The sequence below is a fragment of the Propithecus coquereli genome, unplaced genomic scaffold (genome assembly GCF_000956105.1).
Source record: "Propithecus coquereli isolate 6110/MARCELLA unplaced genomic scaffold, Pcoq_1.0 Scaffold134, whole genome shotgun sequence".
NCBI lineage: Eukaryota > Metazoa > Chordata > Mammalia > Primates > Indriidae > Propithecus > Propithecus coquereli.
In genome coordinates this window covers 1,580,106-1,595,514 of record NW_012137636.1, presented here as the reverse complement: position 1 = coordinate 1,595,514, position 15,409 = coordinate 1,580,106, and the positions used below count along the sequence as shown (strand labels likewise).

At 39.1% G+C, this 15,409-nt stretch overlaps 1 protein-coding gene across 3 annotated transcripts in view; it reads right to left on the bottom strand.

Moving 5' to 3' along the window:
* The window catches only part of AOAH (acyloxyacyl hydrolase (neutrophil)), a 220,309-nt gene that overhangs the window by 177,013 nt on the left and 27,887 nt on the right, over positions 1-15,409 (bottom strand). For all 3 annotated transcript variants that reach the window (XM_012638764.1, XM_012638766.1, XM_012638767.1), the window contains exon 2: positions 8,704-8,799. In XM_012638764.1, coding sequence (XP_012494218.1) covers positions 8,704-8,799 — 96 coding nt within the window. The remainder of the gene's footprint in view (positions 1-8,703; positions 8,800-15,409) is intronic.

Genomic DNA, 15,409 nt, shown 5'->3' with positions numbered 1-15,409 from the left:
GAATTGGAGACCATTATCCTGAGTGAAGTATCTCAGGGACGGAAAATCAAACAACATATGTTCTCACTAATAAGTGGGAGCTAATGGATGGGTACACATCCATTAGCACAAAGCAACATAAAGGATATGAAAACCAAAAAAGGAGGAGGGTGGGGGGTATGGAATAAAAACTTACCTACTGAGTTCAATGAACTCTATTCTGTTGATGGGCACACCAAATGTCTTGACTTAAGCATGTTATAAGATATCGTAATAAAAACATTGTACCCCCTTAAAAAATAAAATAAATTAAAAAAATAAAATGCCACAACAAAGAAAAACAATTCCATTTATAATAGCATTGAAAAGAATTAAATGTTTAGGAATAAATTTAACAAAAATAATACAAAGCATATACTCTGAAAACTACATTGTTAAAAGAAGTTAAAGAGGACTGTAATAAATAGAAATCCATGTTTGTGGATTGGTAGACTTTGTTACCATAAAAATTTGACTTCGTTACAATAAAAAAAAACTTTGTGCTTCAAAGAATATCATCAAGAAAGGAAAAAGACTACCCACAGAATGGGAGAAAATTTTTGTGAACATATCTAGCACATAGTACTAGAATATACAAAGGACCATTATAACTCAATAATAAAAAGACAAATAGTCCCATTAAAATACGTGCAAAGGAACTGAATATATATTTTTCCAAAGAAGATAAACAAATTTCCAGAAAACACATAGAAAGATGCTCAACATCATTAGCTATCAAGGAAATGCAAATCAAAGCTAAAATGAGACACAACTTCACACTTACTATAATGTATTGTAATAAAAAAGAGAAATAATAGCAAGATTGGTGAGTATGTAGAGAAAATATAAGCCTTATACATGCTTGAGGGAATGTAAAATGGTGCAGCCCCTTTGGTAACCAGTCTAAATACTACAGTCTAGCAGTTCCTTGAATTGCTTAACATAGAGTTCCCATGTAATTCAGCAATTCTATGCCTACCTATTATATATACCTGAGAGAACCAAAAATATATGTTCACACAAAAACTGCACACAAATATTCATAGCAGTATTTTGCATGAAGGCCAAGAAGTAGAAACTACTCAAATGCCCATCAACTAATAAACTGATAAACAAATGTGCTATATGCATGTGATGGAATATTAGTATTCAGTCATAAAAAGTAACAAAGTTTGATACATGCTGTAACATGGACGAGCCTCTGAAACGTTATACTAAGGGAAAGAAACCAGTCACAAAAGGCCACATACTGTATGATTCAATTTAAATGAAATGCCCAGAATGGGCAAATTCACAGAGACAGAAAGTAGACTAGTGGTTGCTTAGGGCTGGGGAGGATGGTATTTGGGGGTGATGGCTAGGGGTCATGGAGTTTCATTTTGATGTAATGAAAATATTCTAAAATTGATTGTGGTTTTGGATGCACAACTGGGAATATACTAAAGACCACTGAATTGTACAGTTTAAATGGGTGGATTGTATGGTATGTGAGTTATATCTTAATAACATTGTTTTAAAAACACATCCCCTCCCCCTTAGGTGCTTCTTTTTAGGCGGGCCATCGTGCAGAGAGTCAAGAAGCTTTGATGTCGTAGTACTCAGAGACCCGAGTTCCTTCACCAGCTCGCTGGCTTCTGATCTTGGAGAAGCTGCTTTCCCCCTCCGGACTTTCATTTCCACATCTGAAAAATGTGGGTGTAGGATCTGGGTCCCTTCATTATCACGTCTGCTAAGTTTGGAGACTTTTATGAGAGACATTCAAAATTAAGTGAGGGAGCAAGTCACTTTGGAAGCAAGTTTAAAGTATTGCTGAGGTAGAACTAGTTTAGCCTAGAGCAGAGCAATTTAAAAATGGACATGAGGGTGCTTTTTGATAAACTTTCAGTACTGGCCAAAAGGCAGAGAAAATTCATCTTATTTCCCATAAGATAAGAGGTGTTTGTACGCGTGTGTGTGTTTTTCAGAATTCTGTTCAGCTCAAGTAAAAGCATGTGGCCGCAGGGTTGTCCCACACTCTGAGCAGGACCACTGGAATGATCAGTTTCTTCTAATGGAGTCTGTGATTGTTAGCTTGAGAGGCCCCAGGAGCAAAGGCTGATGAGGGACATGAGATTCTGAGATCAACATGGAAGATGTAGAGCAGAAATTGGCAAAATCTCCAGAAAGAGCCAGATATCCCCAGTTAGCCATGATCAGATGGTAACCTGACAGCTATTGATACAACTGAAGAAAAGATTGGCCTTAACACATTGAAAGTAACTTACCTAACGTAAAAATTATACTGTTAACCCCTGCCTGTGGCTAGGAAGGTACAAGAGTATTTGATTTCTACAGATTCAAAGAGTAGGGACTTGGAACAGCATAGGAAAAAAGGAAGCGTGGCCATTCCAAAGGGCAAAAAAGGGTTAAAAAAAGATCAATTGAGCAGTCATCGTCTATTAGGTGTGTACACATGTGTGTTTAAATAAAACCTAGGACATTCCAATGTGTAAGTCACCTACATGTTTACCATTATTTCCTTTCTCATAAGAATCTTTTGTGGGAGTGGTTATTTTTATCCTCATTTTATAGAAAAGAACATCAAGGCTTAGAGAACTTAAGATCACAGACATATCAATCAACTGAGGTTAAAATCTTTGACTCCAGAAGCCCTCGTTATTCATAGCGTACCTTTCAATATGCTGAGGACATTTTATTTGATGCCTTATCTACTGCAGGTATCACAGACATTGCTGTACATTAACTATGAGAAACCTGAAACATAGTGAGACCAATTTATCACACAGTTTTGTGACTATGAATTCCAGGATGCATGTAGATTTTCAGAACCTACAGAGTGTGAGGAGAGTTGCCTTCCCCATTTTCAGTCTCCATGAGTTTTTAACTATCATATTTCATCAAGATAAGACTTTTGCATAGGTGACCCAAGAAAGTGAAGTTCTGGCAAGACTCTCAGGGCATCTGATTCTGTTGACCCCTAGTGAGAATGATTCCATTAATCATTTTTCCATTAACAATTCTGAGATTTTTCCAAGGTGTTTACTAATGAGAGCTGGAGGCAAAAGCAGTGGGTGAAACTGAAGGTCATAAATGCTTTGCACAACTTGAAAAAACTGTCTTCTCAGGCACAGGGAAGGGCAACATGATTTCCCGAGAGATTATTCTCAGCAATGTTGCTTACGTGATTTCCCTGCTAAGGTTATGTTTTATTTTGTACTTGTTTAGCTTTGGAGGTGAAAGTAACACTTAAAAAGAATTTTTTAAAAAATAATTGTGTGTTTATGTGCACAATTTACCTCCTTGTACCTCCCTCCCACCCATTCTCCTGGTTACCTGACAGAAGGTAATACCGGGTTCACATAGACTCTGTGAGCCAAGCCTGTTATGTTTCTGGGAGAAATTCTGAGCTCAGAGACACTCTTATCTTTGTGATCCCATACAACTTGCACAACCATTCTGCACACTGTTTTCCACAGCCATAGAAGGGAACAATAACTGTCCACCCTGTCTTTGCATCTGTCAAATGTAACGACCCTTTCACCTGAACTGAGTGCTGTATTCACATCTGGAGGTAAAATGTTAATTGATAAAATGAAAATAATTCCAGACAGCTTTCTTAATCCTTTGAAATTCCACCCATTGAAAAGGCAATCCACCACTGAAACCCATAATATCTACCTTATTTCCCTTGGTGAAATGTTAACTTCCACTTCACCAGAATCTGCCTTTTCGCCTCTTGTTTGACCTCCATAGGCTCTGACATCTGCTGTTCTAAGCCAGGAGGAACCAAGGTAGTACCTTGAAAATCAGAAACCCTGTTTCAAGTTGTTTTATATTTTGCTAGCACATTAAGAAGAGGGGATAATGTAGGAAATAGGAGTTTTAGTCAGTCTTTCACCTTTGAACACTACAACTTGCTTAAAGAGAGAATGTCAAACTCAAGGTACAAATGGTTATACCTGTCAGTGTGGTCTACCAGACAGAAATGTCAACCAGTTAAAGCAAGACCTAGAGATACTTCTAACTGTTCTTCACTTTTTTCCTTTTGTAAAATGGTAATATTTTCTCTCATCTTCTCTAACTTATAGCTGTGAAAATATCAAGTAACATTCATAACAGATTATGAATGTTCAATAATAGGGAGATAAATAAAACACAGAGCATTTATATGGTAAAGAACTGTAGAGCAATTAAGAGGCTTGACCTGGGTCTATATATGTTAACATGTATAGATATTAAAAACATAATGTTGAGTGAAAAACAAAAGTTGCACAGCAATGCATATAACAGGCCGTTGGTGTAAAATTAAAGCCTCTACAGAGAAGAATTATGGAAAGATGATGGTGGAGGCAGTGGAATTTTGGAATCTCTTTGAATCTCCACATACACACACAAAAGCACCTGGGTAGCAAAACCGAAAACCCATAGATAGCAGTTACAACAAAACTAGGTATCTCCATGAACCCCAACATGAAAGTAGGTAAGACTAAACCACTTCACAACCACAAGACCTACAGGTCATCAACTTATGTAGCAGAGAAAGTAGAGGAAAGTGATGGATGTGAGATAAACCTGAGAACAGGAGAATCCATGAATGGCTGACAGTTGTTGAGATAGGGCCAATCAGAGAGCAGCATTTGAAACTGGGAGGGGTTTTGCCCACTGCAGTAGCTGGTGAGTGCAGGGAGCTCACGGTTAGAAGGAGGAAGGGGCTGGAGTGGTCTGGTACTCACAAACTCTAGGAACAGACCCACAGGAGCTCCCTCCCAGGACAGGGCCCACACTGAGGAGAAACTGCTGGGTTGGGAATAAAAATTGAGCCGACTAGAAAGAAGATAGAAAGTCCAGATAAAAGTGGGTGGGGGAACGGAGTCAGGAAACCCCAGAAAGCAAGCTGCCATCATTTTTTTAAACACTACCCCAAAACAACAGAAGAAGGGGCTCTGTGCATTTAGAAAAACTACCCTGAACCCCCTCTCTTTCTAAGAGTTTTTGAAAAAGAATTTCACATAAAAATGAGCAGCAGAAATGTATCTGGGTCAACTCCCATACAAAGTTATTATAAGAAAAAAAAAAGATTAAGGAACAGAATAACATCCCTACAGATAGTAGAAGCATGCCAGAAAATCATGCCAAAAAAAGATATCAAAACAGCATATTATTTCAAAACGAGCTAAGAGGCATTAATAAAATGGTGTAAGATGTGAAAGAACAGCAGAAATCAGAATTAGAAAAACTCAGATATGGAATAAAAGAACTCAGGGAAGAATTAAAAAATTAACAAAGAAGTGAAATCTAAACTAGAATGAACACAAAAGCAGTAAAAAAAAAATAGATGATGTTTTAAGTGAAACAGAAGGTGAAAAGGAAGAACAATTTTAAGACAAAAAAATGAAGAGATAAAAGGTATTTAAGAGATAGGTAAGATATTGAAGGCAGGCAAAGACACTTCAAAATATAAGTAAGAAATCCCAGAAGAAGAAAACCAAACCAAGGAAACTGAACAAATGCTAAAAACTTTCCTAAAATTAGAAAATATATATTTGAAATTACATTGAGAGAGTACACTGCATGCCTGAGAACATCAATATACAACAGCTAACGCCAAGATATATTCTAGTTAGATAACTAAGCTTTATAGGAAAAAGAAAAAGAATCCTCTGAATTTCAAGGCAAAAACAGCAAATGACTTACAAGAAAAAAGAAAATTAGATTATCGGTAGTTTTTTTTTTTTTTTTTAATAATATATTTAAGATGCTTAGGGAAAGAAATTGTATGCCGTGGATTTTATATCCAGAAAAACACTGATTTTCAGGTATAAAGGGTGGAGACAGTCTACTACCAACATGCAAGGAGTCAGGGAATGTTTTTCTCATGAACTCTTCCTGAGGAATGAACTTTACACAACAACTCAAGTAGAGAGACATCCACATAAGGGCTGGTGGTGAACATTAATCACACAGTTGTTGATGGAGCTAAGATCAAATGAGAGCAAAAAAGAAACAAGTATTTTATGTAATGATTCTATGCTCAGACAATGTAGTATAATGACAAAACAAAGTAGAGAAAGTGGAAAGGCATATGCAAAAAATAATTTTAACTGCTCTCAATAAAGATAAAATGTATTAATAATGGCAGCGTTAGAACTGATATTTTGGGACTGTTATATGTACAATGAGGGATACATAAAGGAGTAATTATGGGATATTTTAATTCTATCAATTCCTTTATCCTTGGCAACTAAAACTTTGTGTGAAAAGAGAGACTTTGTGTGGAAAAAAGGAGATACAGCTATAATAGAGAAGAGATTAAGGAAAAAAATCTGTAGTTCTGAATTTGAATTTGAAATGTCAGTATGAACTCCTCGGATATTTTATCTTAAAAATGATTCATGTAAATTTACATACAGATATTTCCTATTGCTGCCCACTGTGAGGCCTAGAAAGAATGGCCAACTCAGTAGCAATGAACACGCAGATCGTGGTCTTGAAATATTATTTCTCACCAAAAGAAAATGGGGATGTTAAGAGAAATGATCAATTTCAAGCCTGTGGCTAGAAATGTATAAGACAGGGCTGGAACACCTTGTCGTGCCAGTTAGTGAGGTTACCTAGGCTCACGCCAGAAGGACTCAGGAGTCAACCTGAAGAGGCTGCCACTGGTCAAAGCTCAATGGAACCATTTGAGCTTCGGAAGGATAATAATTGCAATTGACCGAAACCCATCACGTATGCTTAAATTCATGATGATATTTTAAAGAAAACTAATTGATTGCTTTGAGATGGTAATAGAAAACCAATGCATTATTTTGAAAACTGATAAATAAAGGAAAAGAATCAAGCATTTATCCTGCCTTTCCTATATGGCATTTCCCAACAATGCCACTAGGTACTGTGGAAAAAAAAATGTTTCTAAAGTACAATGAGGAAGAGGGGGAATTATCTAATATCTGAATTTATAAATGAAAGATAAGAATGATAGATTAGAATGTCACAATTTTTAATCCCCAATAAATTAATAAATCTCATCATTTAACATCAATAGCTGCTAACATCACAAAAAGAAAGAAAATGAAGCCACTTATTGTGGCCTTCTGAAGGAAGAAAACAAACCCACTTATACTCTTGCCAAAGGAATCAAACTGGAGTCTGATCAAGTCTTTGGTCAAGCTGTCAATTTTCAGGAAATACAGAGCACAGAAAAACAGACTCAATTAAAACACAGGAATGCAACCAGCGCCATCCAGACTGGGGGAAACTCTACAGGTCCAATTCCACAGCTATATCATAAGAAAAAGGAAGGAGTGGAAAGGAAATTTGCAAGTTAAAATAGACTTAAAGACACATCAAAAAATTAAATGCTGGGCAAGGTTATGGTGTCCAGGGATGCCACATGGGTGATAAAACTATAAAGAGGGGCAAAGAAATGATTACCATAAAATTCAGGACATTGTTCTTTTGCAGGAGAGGGAGGATGGGATGGGACAAGGGGGAGTCCTTCTAGGGGTGCTCTCTATCTGTCCGTTACCCTTGTAAACTCTGTATATTCACAAAGGTGCTCACCTTTCATAAACTGATGAAGCTATACATTTGCTTTACATGATTTTCTGCATTTGTCTTCTTTTTACCAAGAAAAGATTTTAAAAAATCACTGGCAGAACAATACTATACTTTGTTTATGGATTCACACAAGTGAATGCGTAAGTATAAAATCTGACAAGAAGGGGACCCATTAAGTTCATACGGGTGGTTCCTTCTAAGGAGGTGGGGGGAGAATGGAACAGAGCGTAGGGGAAGCCAAAGGGTTTCAGGTTTATCTGTCATGGTTTAATTTCACAACAGAAAGATGTAATTTTGATGTAAGTATGTAAAAATCTTTACAATGGTCCATTTGGGACACTATAAATACATGAGTTTGTGTATTATCAAAGATAAAACCACCATTAGCCAAACTACCTTGCTTAACAGAAAAAATAACGTAGGCGTCCTTGATGAATTAGTTCCCATTAAGAGAATAAAATTTTGACTCTCAAAGAAGTTTATTCATTATGACTGTTCAAGTAACAGTATTCTATGAGGGAAAGAGTTAACTATTTTTTTCTGCTAACACTGAAAAACAAACATACAACTTGTTTGAACCACCAATCAGTTTCCTCTTTTGCAAGATGTTTATGGGACTTTATTATAAGCCAGTTGAAATCAATGGAATGTTCTGGATTATTTTTCCATTGGGTTTTTGAGATCAGTTGTCTTCCTAGTCTAAAACTCTGTGTTGGTAGGTCTGTGTATGCATCTTAATATGTATATGTTGGTCAAATTAACAAAATAATTATTGAAAATTATCCATTATTTTGATTTCTTAGTACTTAAGGCAATGATTGCTAGGTGAGCAAATCATTATTAATGTGACATATAAAATGACAATTGGCCATTCAACATTTTATTCCCTAAATGTCCACAGCAATTTCATTCTGTCATGATGATAATGAATGTCTGGGAGAAATTGCCTAGAGTGGTTTGTTTTTTTCCATTTTAATTTCTATGAACCCCATAAGAATATCCACCCAAGGAAACAACACGACCTGATTCTGCTTCATAAGCACGTGCAGGGTACAAACTCAGTCATGCTGACCCATGAGTGGGAAGACAAGCAGAGCCTGGCGGCATGACCCTTTCCATACTCACCAGGTAGGTAGCTGCATAGTCTCTCCATCGAGGCCTCCACGGTTGAGTTGTGAACTTGAGCCAGCTGGTCAATCACGGATACCACCAGCACACACCCTGCGGAGAGCAGAAGAATATGTCAGCAGTGTCACAGGGAAACTGGGCTGGAGGGACCAGGGGAAAGAAAGTGTGTGCGTATGTGTGTGTGTGTGTGTGTGTGTGTGTGTGTGTGTGTGTCTGTCTGTCTGTCGTTAAGAACATCAATCTTTCCGAAAGAGAGAACTTTTATTTGTTGTTTGCCTTTTAAAATCTTCTCTGTGTGTAAATGCACTGTGAGCTGTACTAAAATATAAAATGTGGCGAGAAGATTGTGGGTTTGGGAATCAGAAGGCCTAGAGATGTCAGTCCAGTTTTGCACTGGTGAGCTATGTGAATTTGGGAAAGTAATTTAATCTTGCTAATTTCTGTTTCTTTTCAATCACATGGGAGAAAGAGAGGATGCTTCAATGAGATAGTACAAGGAAAATAGCCCACACAAGGTAGAAGCTCAATAGATATTAGCTTCTCTCTTCCCCTCTTTCTCTCCTTTCTGCTTCATCGTGGATAAGATCATTCCCGTATTACACGTTCTCTTGCATACCAGGAGACCCAGGTTCAAATGTTTAATTTTGGAAAAGCGGTGGAAATTGCCTGGCATTTAAAGTTGTAAGATCTGGGATTGAGTCCTGACCTTGTATTCTTGGACTCACCATGCAGCCTTTCTGAGCCTTGGTTTCCTCCTCATGAAGTAGGTAATAATATGTTTCCCATAGGGCTGCTGTGATGGTTAAATGAGATAAAAGTGAAACTGAGTGTGCCTTTGAAATCATAACACATTGTAAAATATTATTTCACCTCGCAGCTATAAAGCACACTACTGGAAAGCATGCATCAACATGATAAGTGCGTAGAAGGGCATTAAATTAAGTTAGGAATATGTCCCTTCTACTACTTTGATATATGATAAGTATGAATGTCCAGAGCCGCTAGGCTGACATTTCTAGAAGATTCTAGCACTTGCCTTGATTTAAAGAACTGCTGGGGAAGCCCAAGCCTCCTTTTTCTAAAGGAAAGTGACTTTTATTTTCCTATACAAAAGTGGTTGGTCAAAGATCAGTAGGTATGTGAAAGGAAATTGTTAGATCTCATTGCAATGAGAGGAATGGACACTTATTAGCACAGGTTTGTGTCTAAGGAGGCATGGGAAGGTTTACACCCAACATGAAGTTGTTCCAGGGTGTCTGGGCCTGGCAGTAGGCTCACTATCGTCCCTCTGCTTAAGGAGCCAAGGACCCAATTCACATGTATAGTGTCATTAAAACCAAATCCCCACCAGGATTCCTTGAGGGAAGCTGGCTGATAACAGATGTGAGCAATACAACTGGGCATTTTTAGACAGAAAGAAATAAAACCTTCTATAAAATGAGAACTTTCCCATGAAGGAAGGAGAACTTTTCACCTTTCTAGACACTGCAATGTCTGGTGATGCTTTGGCCTTGATTGTTCTGTCCCCTCTGTCTCAGCAAAGAGAGGCTCTCCAAATCTGAGAGAGTGAAATCTTGATGACCATGGTCTTTCTGGGCTCCAAGAGCACCCACTTGCTGGTGCATTTGTCACCATCCACTATCAAGGTCGATTGGCTGTGCTTTTAACCTCATGCATGACACTGGAGAGTTTCCTACATTGCAAGGAGTTTAGTAGCTGACATTTATGAGCACTTTATGCTCTAAAAGCATTTTCATATAAATTTGTTTCATTTAAAAAAATAACTTTTCAAAAATATGAACACAATGTAATATCATGTTTGAAAAATTTACAAATACAGTACAGTATAAAAAAGATAATAAACATCACTCAACTCACCCAGAGATAACAAATTTCACTTTTATTTTCAATATGTCAAATATATTTAATACATGGAAATATTTTCAACATTTGTAATATACTTTTACACCATGATTTATGTCTCTGTTAATCACCATTAAGTTGGGTGGAACTAAATAAATTTTAACAATTGCAATTGAAGAACAATGATAAGTAATTATATTGCTATGTGATAAGAAGATCTGGGGTAGTTGGAGAGGCTTCGAAAAAAAAACCTGTGTTCAAATACTGGATCAGCCACTTACAAACAGTGTGACTTTGAACGAGGTACCTATCTTTCTGGAACTTCATTTTTCAGAGTTTATAGTTAGACCATAAGTTCCTTGAGAGCAGGAATGTGGTCTTACCATCTCTAACTTTGAGTGCCTGGCACAGTGCCTGGCTCAGAGAATGGAGGGAAGAGATGCTTACTGGCTTGAAGTGCGCTGACTTGAGAGCCACGTGAGTAACACTTCAGTTGTCTGTCGCTGAGGTATCCCTACAAAGGGCTAACGGATGCACCTACAGTTGCTTCCCAGCTCAGTCGTCTCACCCACGTTGCTTCCTCTCTCTTCCAGTCTCCACTTCTGGACGTGGCTCCACTTCTTATTTTGGTGTAAAGCAACCAGTGCCCTCTGTTGAGCCAGGCAATCAGCTTCTGTAGCAAATGGTCATGACACGCAGCTCACAATCAAAGAAGAATACGGTGGAGATTGGGCGGTGTCTTAGTCCATTCCTGCTGCTATAACAAAATACTTTAGACTGAGTAATTTATAAATCATAGAAATTTATTGCTCACAGTTCTGGATGCTGGGAAGTCCAAGATCAAGGCACCAGCAGATTTTGTGTCTGGTGAAGTCTTGCTTTCTGCTTCATAAATGGTGCCTCTTGCTGCATCTTCACATGGGGGAAGGTGCAAAAGGGCATAAATATTGTGTCCTCACATGGCTTTGACGGGCCCCCAGATGGATAGAATATGATCCCTGTGCATAGGGGGCTCACAATATACTTCCCCAAATCACATGAACTGGATGGTAAATATCAGTCAAATGCTAGGTGGAACGTGGTTTTGGAGAGACTGTGACAGAGCAGGTGGAAGAAAAGGAGAAACAAGAGAGAAACCAGACTTGGTCTGAAAGAGCATGGTATAATATATTTCTCCATATTTTCCACATTTTAGTTAGTGGCAACTTTTCTTTCTCATTGGTTCTTAAAATAATTGTTTCTTAAAATCAATGGCATGCTAGTCTGGATGAGATGCAGGAATTGAAAACTCACAATAGTGCAGTGTAGCAGGAACATTGGGTGAGCATGGGGCATAAGGTAATCTTTACTGAAATTTGTCCTTGAGGAGTGTCCATTCCTAGTGACTCCAATGATCGTAAACCTTGGATGCTGTTTCCTTCCCCTGAAAATTCAACTCCAGCACGTATTTGCATTTGTTTTAATCCATGGCTTAGAAGGACGAATATAAAGCAAATTGGGCTGTTCAAGACCAACCTGCCTCTTTGTACTAACAGATCTGGGCTTTTCTTCTGAGTTTATTCAGAGAAATCCCACCAAGGACTCTTGCGACTGCTGTGGCTCCTTAGCACTGCTGGCTAAAATTGGAAAATCATTAGATAGATAAAAAGAAGCCAAAAAAAGTCATTTGTCTCTGAAGACTGGGTGAATTTGCCACTATCATCACTTTGCCTGGGGAATAGTTATGACGATGAAAAGGACCCTGTAGAAAAGCAGATATTGGGGTTTGAAATAGTGAACGCCCAGGTTGGGCTCAGCTTTGATTTGGAGTCCTGCGCACTTGGCCATCGCCGCCTGACTCCAGTGGGCTCAGCTCTCCTTCTAGTTGCGCTGTTAATTTAAGGTCTGCGGTGAGGTATGTTCTGAATCTTTTAGCAGCGAGAATGAAGAAATTGACTTTTCTACAGTTTCTAGTAAGAGGTTTCACTTCCTTGACAGGTTAACGAATGTTTTTCCTGGGAGAGATGCATGGGCAGAGTCATTCCTCCCATTACAGACTATTCTCTGCTAATAAAAGGCCTGGCTCTGTTAAAGTGAGTTTGTCCAAGCTGCTGTTCATTTAGGGAGTGAGCGGGGGAACGAGAGCTATGCATTTTGCTCAGTGGTGACCGTCTTAAAACTTATACGTGGAAAATCTCTTCTCACCTGGCATCTGAGAAATAATGAATATAATAGAACAGACACTCCTGATAGTGTTTAAAATAATAAAAAAAAAAGCAAATGGGCCCAAATGAAAACACCTGCCACAGGAATCCGCTTCTGGCCACATACCTCAGGTAGACTGCAGACTGTGCCATGGAATCCTTTTGAAGTGAAACAGAACTCTTGAAACTCTAATTATAATCATATCTGCGCTGGCTGGAAATGCAGCCAACTGCAGAGAGCAGTCTATTAGATTTCCCATTTGTGTGAAGCCTGCACTGCGTTGACAAGCCTTGAAAGCACCTGGAGTTGTCAGAGCCACAGTCAGCGTGACTGCACTTCCTTTTTGACCCTGAGTAGGGGCATAAATAATTCATCACGTTGCCAGAGCGTGCCCTACAGTTTTCAAAGTGTTTTTGCATACATTATTGTCTCATTCAAACTTCACAACAACTCACAGACGCAGGAATGATTACTCTCATTTCACAGATGAGCACACAGAGGCTCAGGGTGGTTAAGTGCCTTGCCTAGTATGTGGCCAATAAGCAGAAGAGATGCAACCTGAACACCACGATATTTGGTGAAAAGAAAAGAAAACAAGAAAGAAAGTTATGAAAATAATCACTTAAAATGTATCCTACTGTCAGCCTTATTTCCCTAAGATACTAGTTACCAAGCCAGAGATGGTGGCACACAACCCAGGTACGAATCATCCTGCACCTTCAGCCTTTTCCTCTGCTTGGAGGAGAAGGAAGGGAATGGAAAGGAGGGAAATGAAGGCTACTTGAGATGCTATGGTATAGTAGGAGTAGAGGAATTGGGAGTTCAGGCAGACCTGGGCTTAGCTCCTGCTTTTATACTTAGCTGGTGTTTGGCAGGATAGTAAAACTGTCTAAGCCTGGATTTTGGCATGCACAGAATGCAATAAAAATAATGCCCCTTGTGTGGTATATTAAAGATGACCACAAATTTTCTGCACTTCCTCCCATACAGAGGTGGTGTTTATTTCCCAGCCCTTTGAATCTGGCCTTGTGACTTGCTTTGACCAGTAACATGTGGAGGGAGGGACAGGGTGTCAGACTGGAACCAAGCCCTCAGAAAGCTACCACTTTTGCCTTCTTTAACATTGAAGCCGTGAGCTTGAGCCAGCTTGCTGGAGAGGCCCCATAAAAGGAAACTGAGGTGACCTCGCCAACCGCCTGCCAACTACCAGGTTTATGAGCGAGGCCATTCTAGATTATCCAGACCCTGCCATTCCTCCATCCACCAGCTGAGTGCAGCTGTAGGAGTGAGCCCAGGGGAGACCAGCTGAAGAATCACCCAGATGTGTTCAACTCACAGCATCAGGAGCTAACAAATGATCGCTGTGCAAGTGTGGGGTGGTCTTTAACACAGCAAAGGCTATCTGACGCACCTGGCGAAACTGTTGTGAGGCTTAAGTGACACATCACATAAAATGCACAGGGTGTCTGGAACAGAGTAGGCATTTAACAAATGTTAGCCCCCCTCCCTCTTTCTAAGACATCCACAGGGAAGGGGCATATTCTCCATGAACACTTTTAAAAATAAAAACACAGAAACTCATCTTTGAAAAATGTGTTGCATTACCAACATTTTTATTTTTCTAGGGATGAATTTTCTTTTATTGTAGATATCCAGTACTTTGACTACACTCGGGTGGGTGAGGCTGTGTAGAACATTGTTTTTATGAGAAAATGCTCAGCGAGTTCCAAACTGCCAAGTTTGCCAAGAACATGGACAATGAGAGGCAGCGTGTTGGACAAGTACTGGTGAAAGTGAGGGCTGAGGGCACTGAAGGGGGAGCAGGCCCAAGCAAGGCGGGAAGAAGAAACTAGCAGGCTGTGTGGAGAGACACAGGATGACTGTTTAGCTAATTTAGTAATACATTAAAAATTAATAATAAAGGAATGCGAGCGGAGATGCCTGGACCCATCCATCCTATTACTTATTCAACACACTCTTATGACCCCCTGCCCTGTGCTCAGGAGCTTGAGGATGCAAAGGTGCATGAGAGAAGACACAGAGCAGCAGGGAAGACTGATGCCTAAATGACGATCCCAGCAGCCTGTGTTGTGCTAGAGGGAGCTGTGAGGGCTTTGGGAGCAGAGAGGAGGAAGAAACTACCTGTGATGGCTTCTTGGAAGAGCCGAGTCTTAAGGGAAAGAAGGACCTCATTCATCAAAAAAAAAAAAAAGACAGAAAAGGCTTTCCAGGGACACAGTAGTAGCATTTTTTTTTGAAGACTTGGAGGTGAGAAAGAGAAGAGTTGGCCAAGGCTAGAATTCGGGTCCATGGGAAAGGAAGAGTGATTAGGAAGGGGCTACACTGTGAAGAACCTTGAAGGTCACACTACAGAGTACTGGCTTCATGCTGTGGAGTCTAGAGTGCAGTTCAATGGTTTCCAAACATTTTTCTCTGTATCACCTAAAAGAATTAGAAAAACTACATACCCCTTCCACATTTTAATGGATATTAAGAAATTATTAATGGATATCAATTTAAATAGCTGCAAAGGGTATAATTTTGGGCAGATTGTAAATATTACAATAGAACTGTTACATTATACTTTGATATGTATCCAAAAGAATCTAAATGCTCTAGTGACTTATACCTACTCTCATCCATTTAAAAAATATAT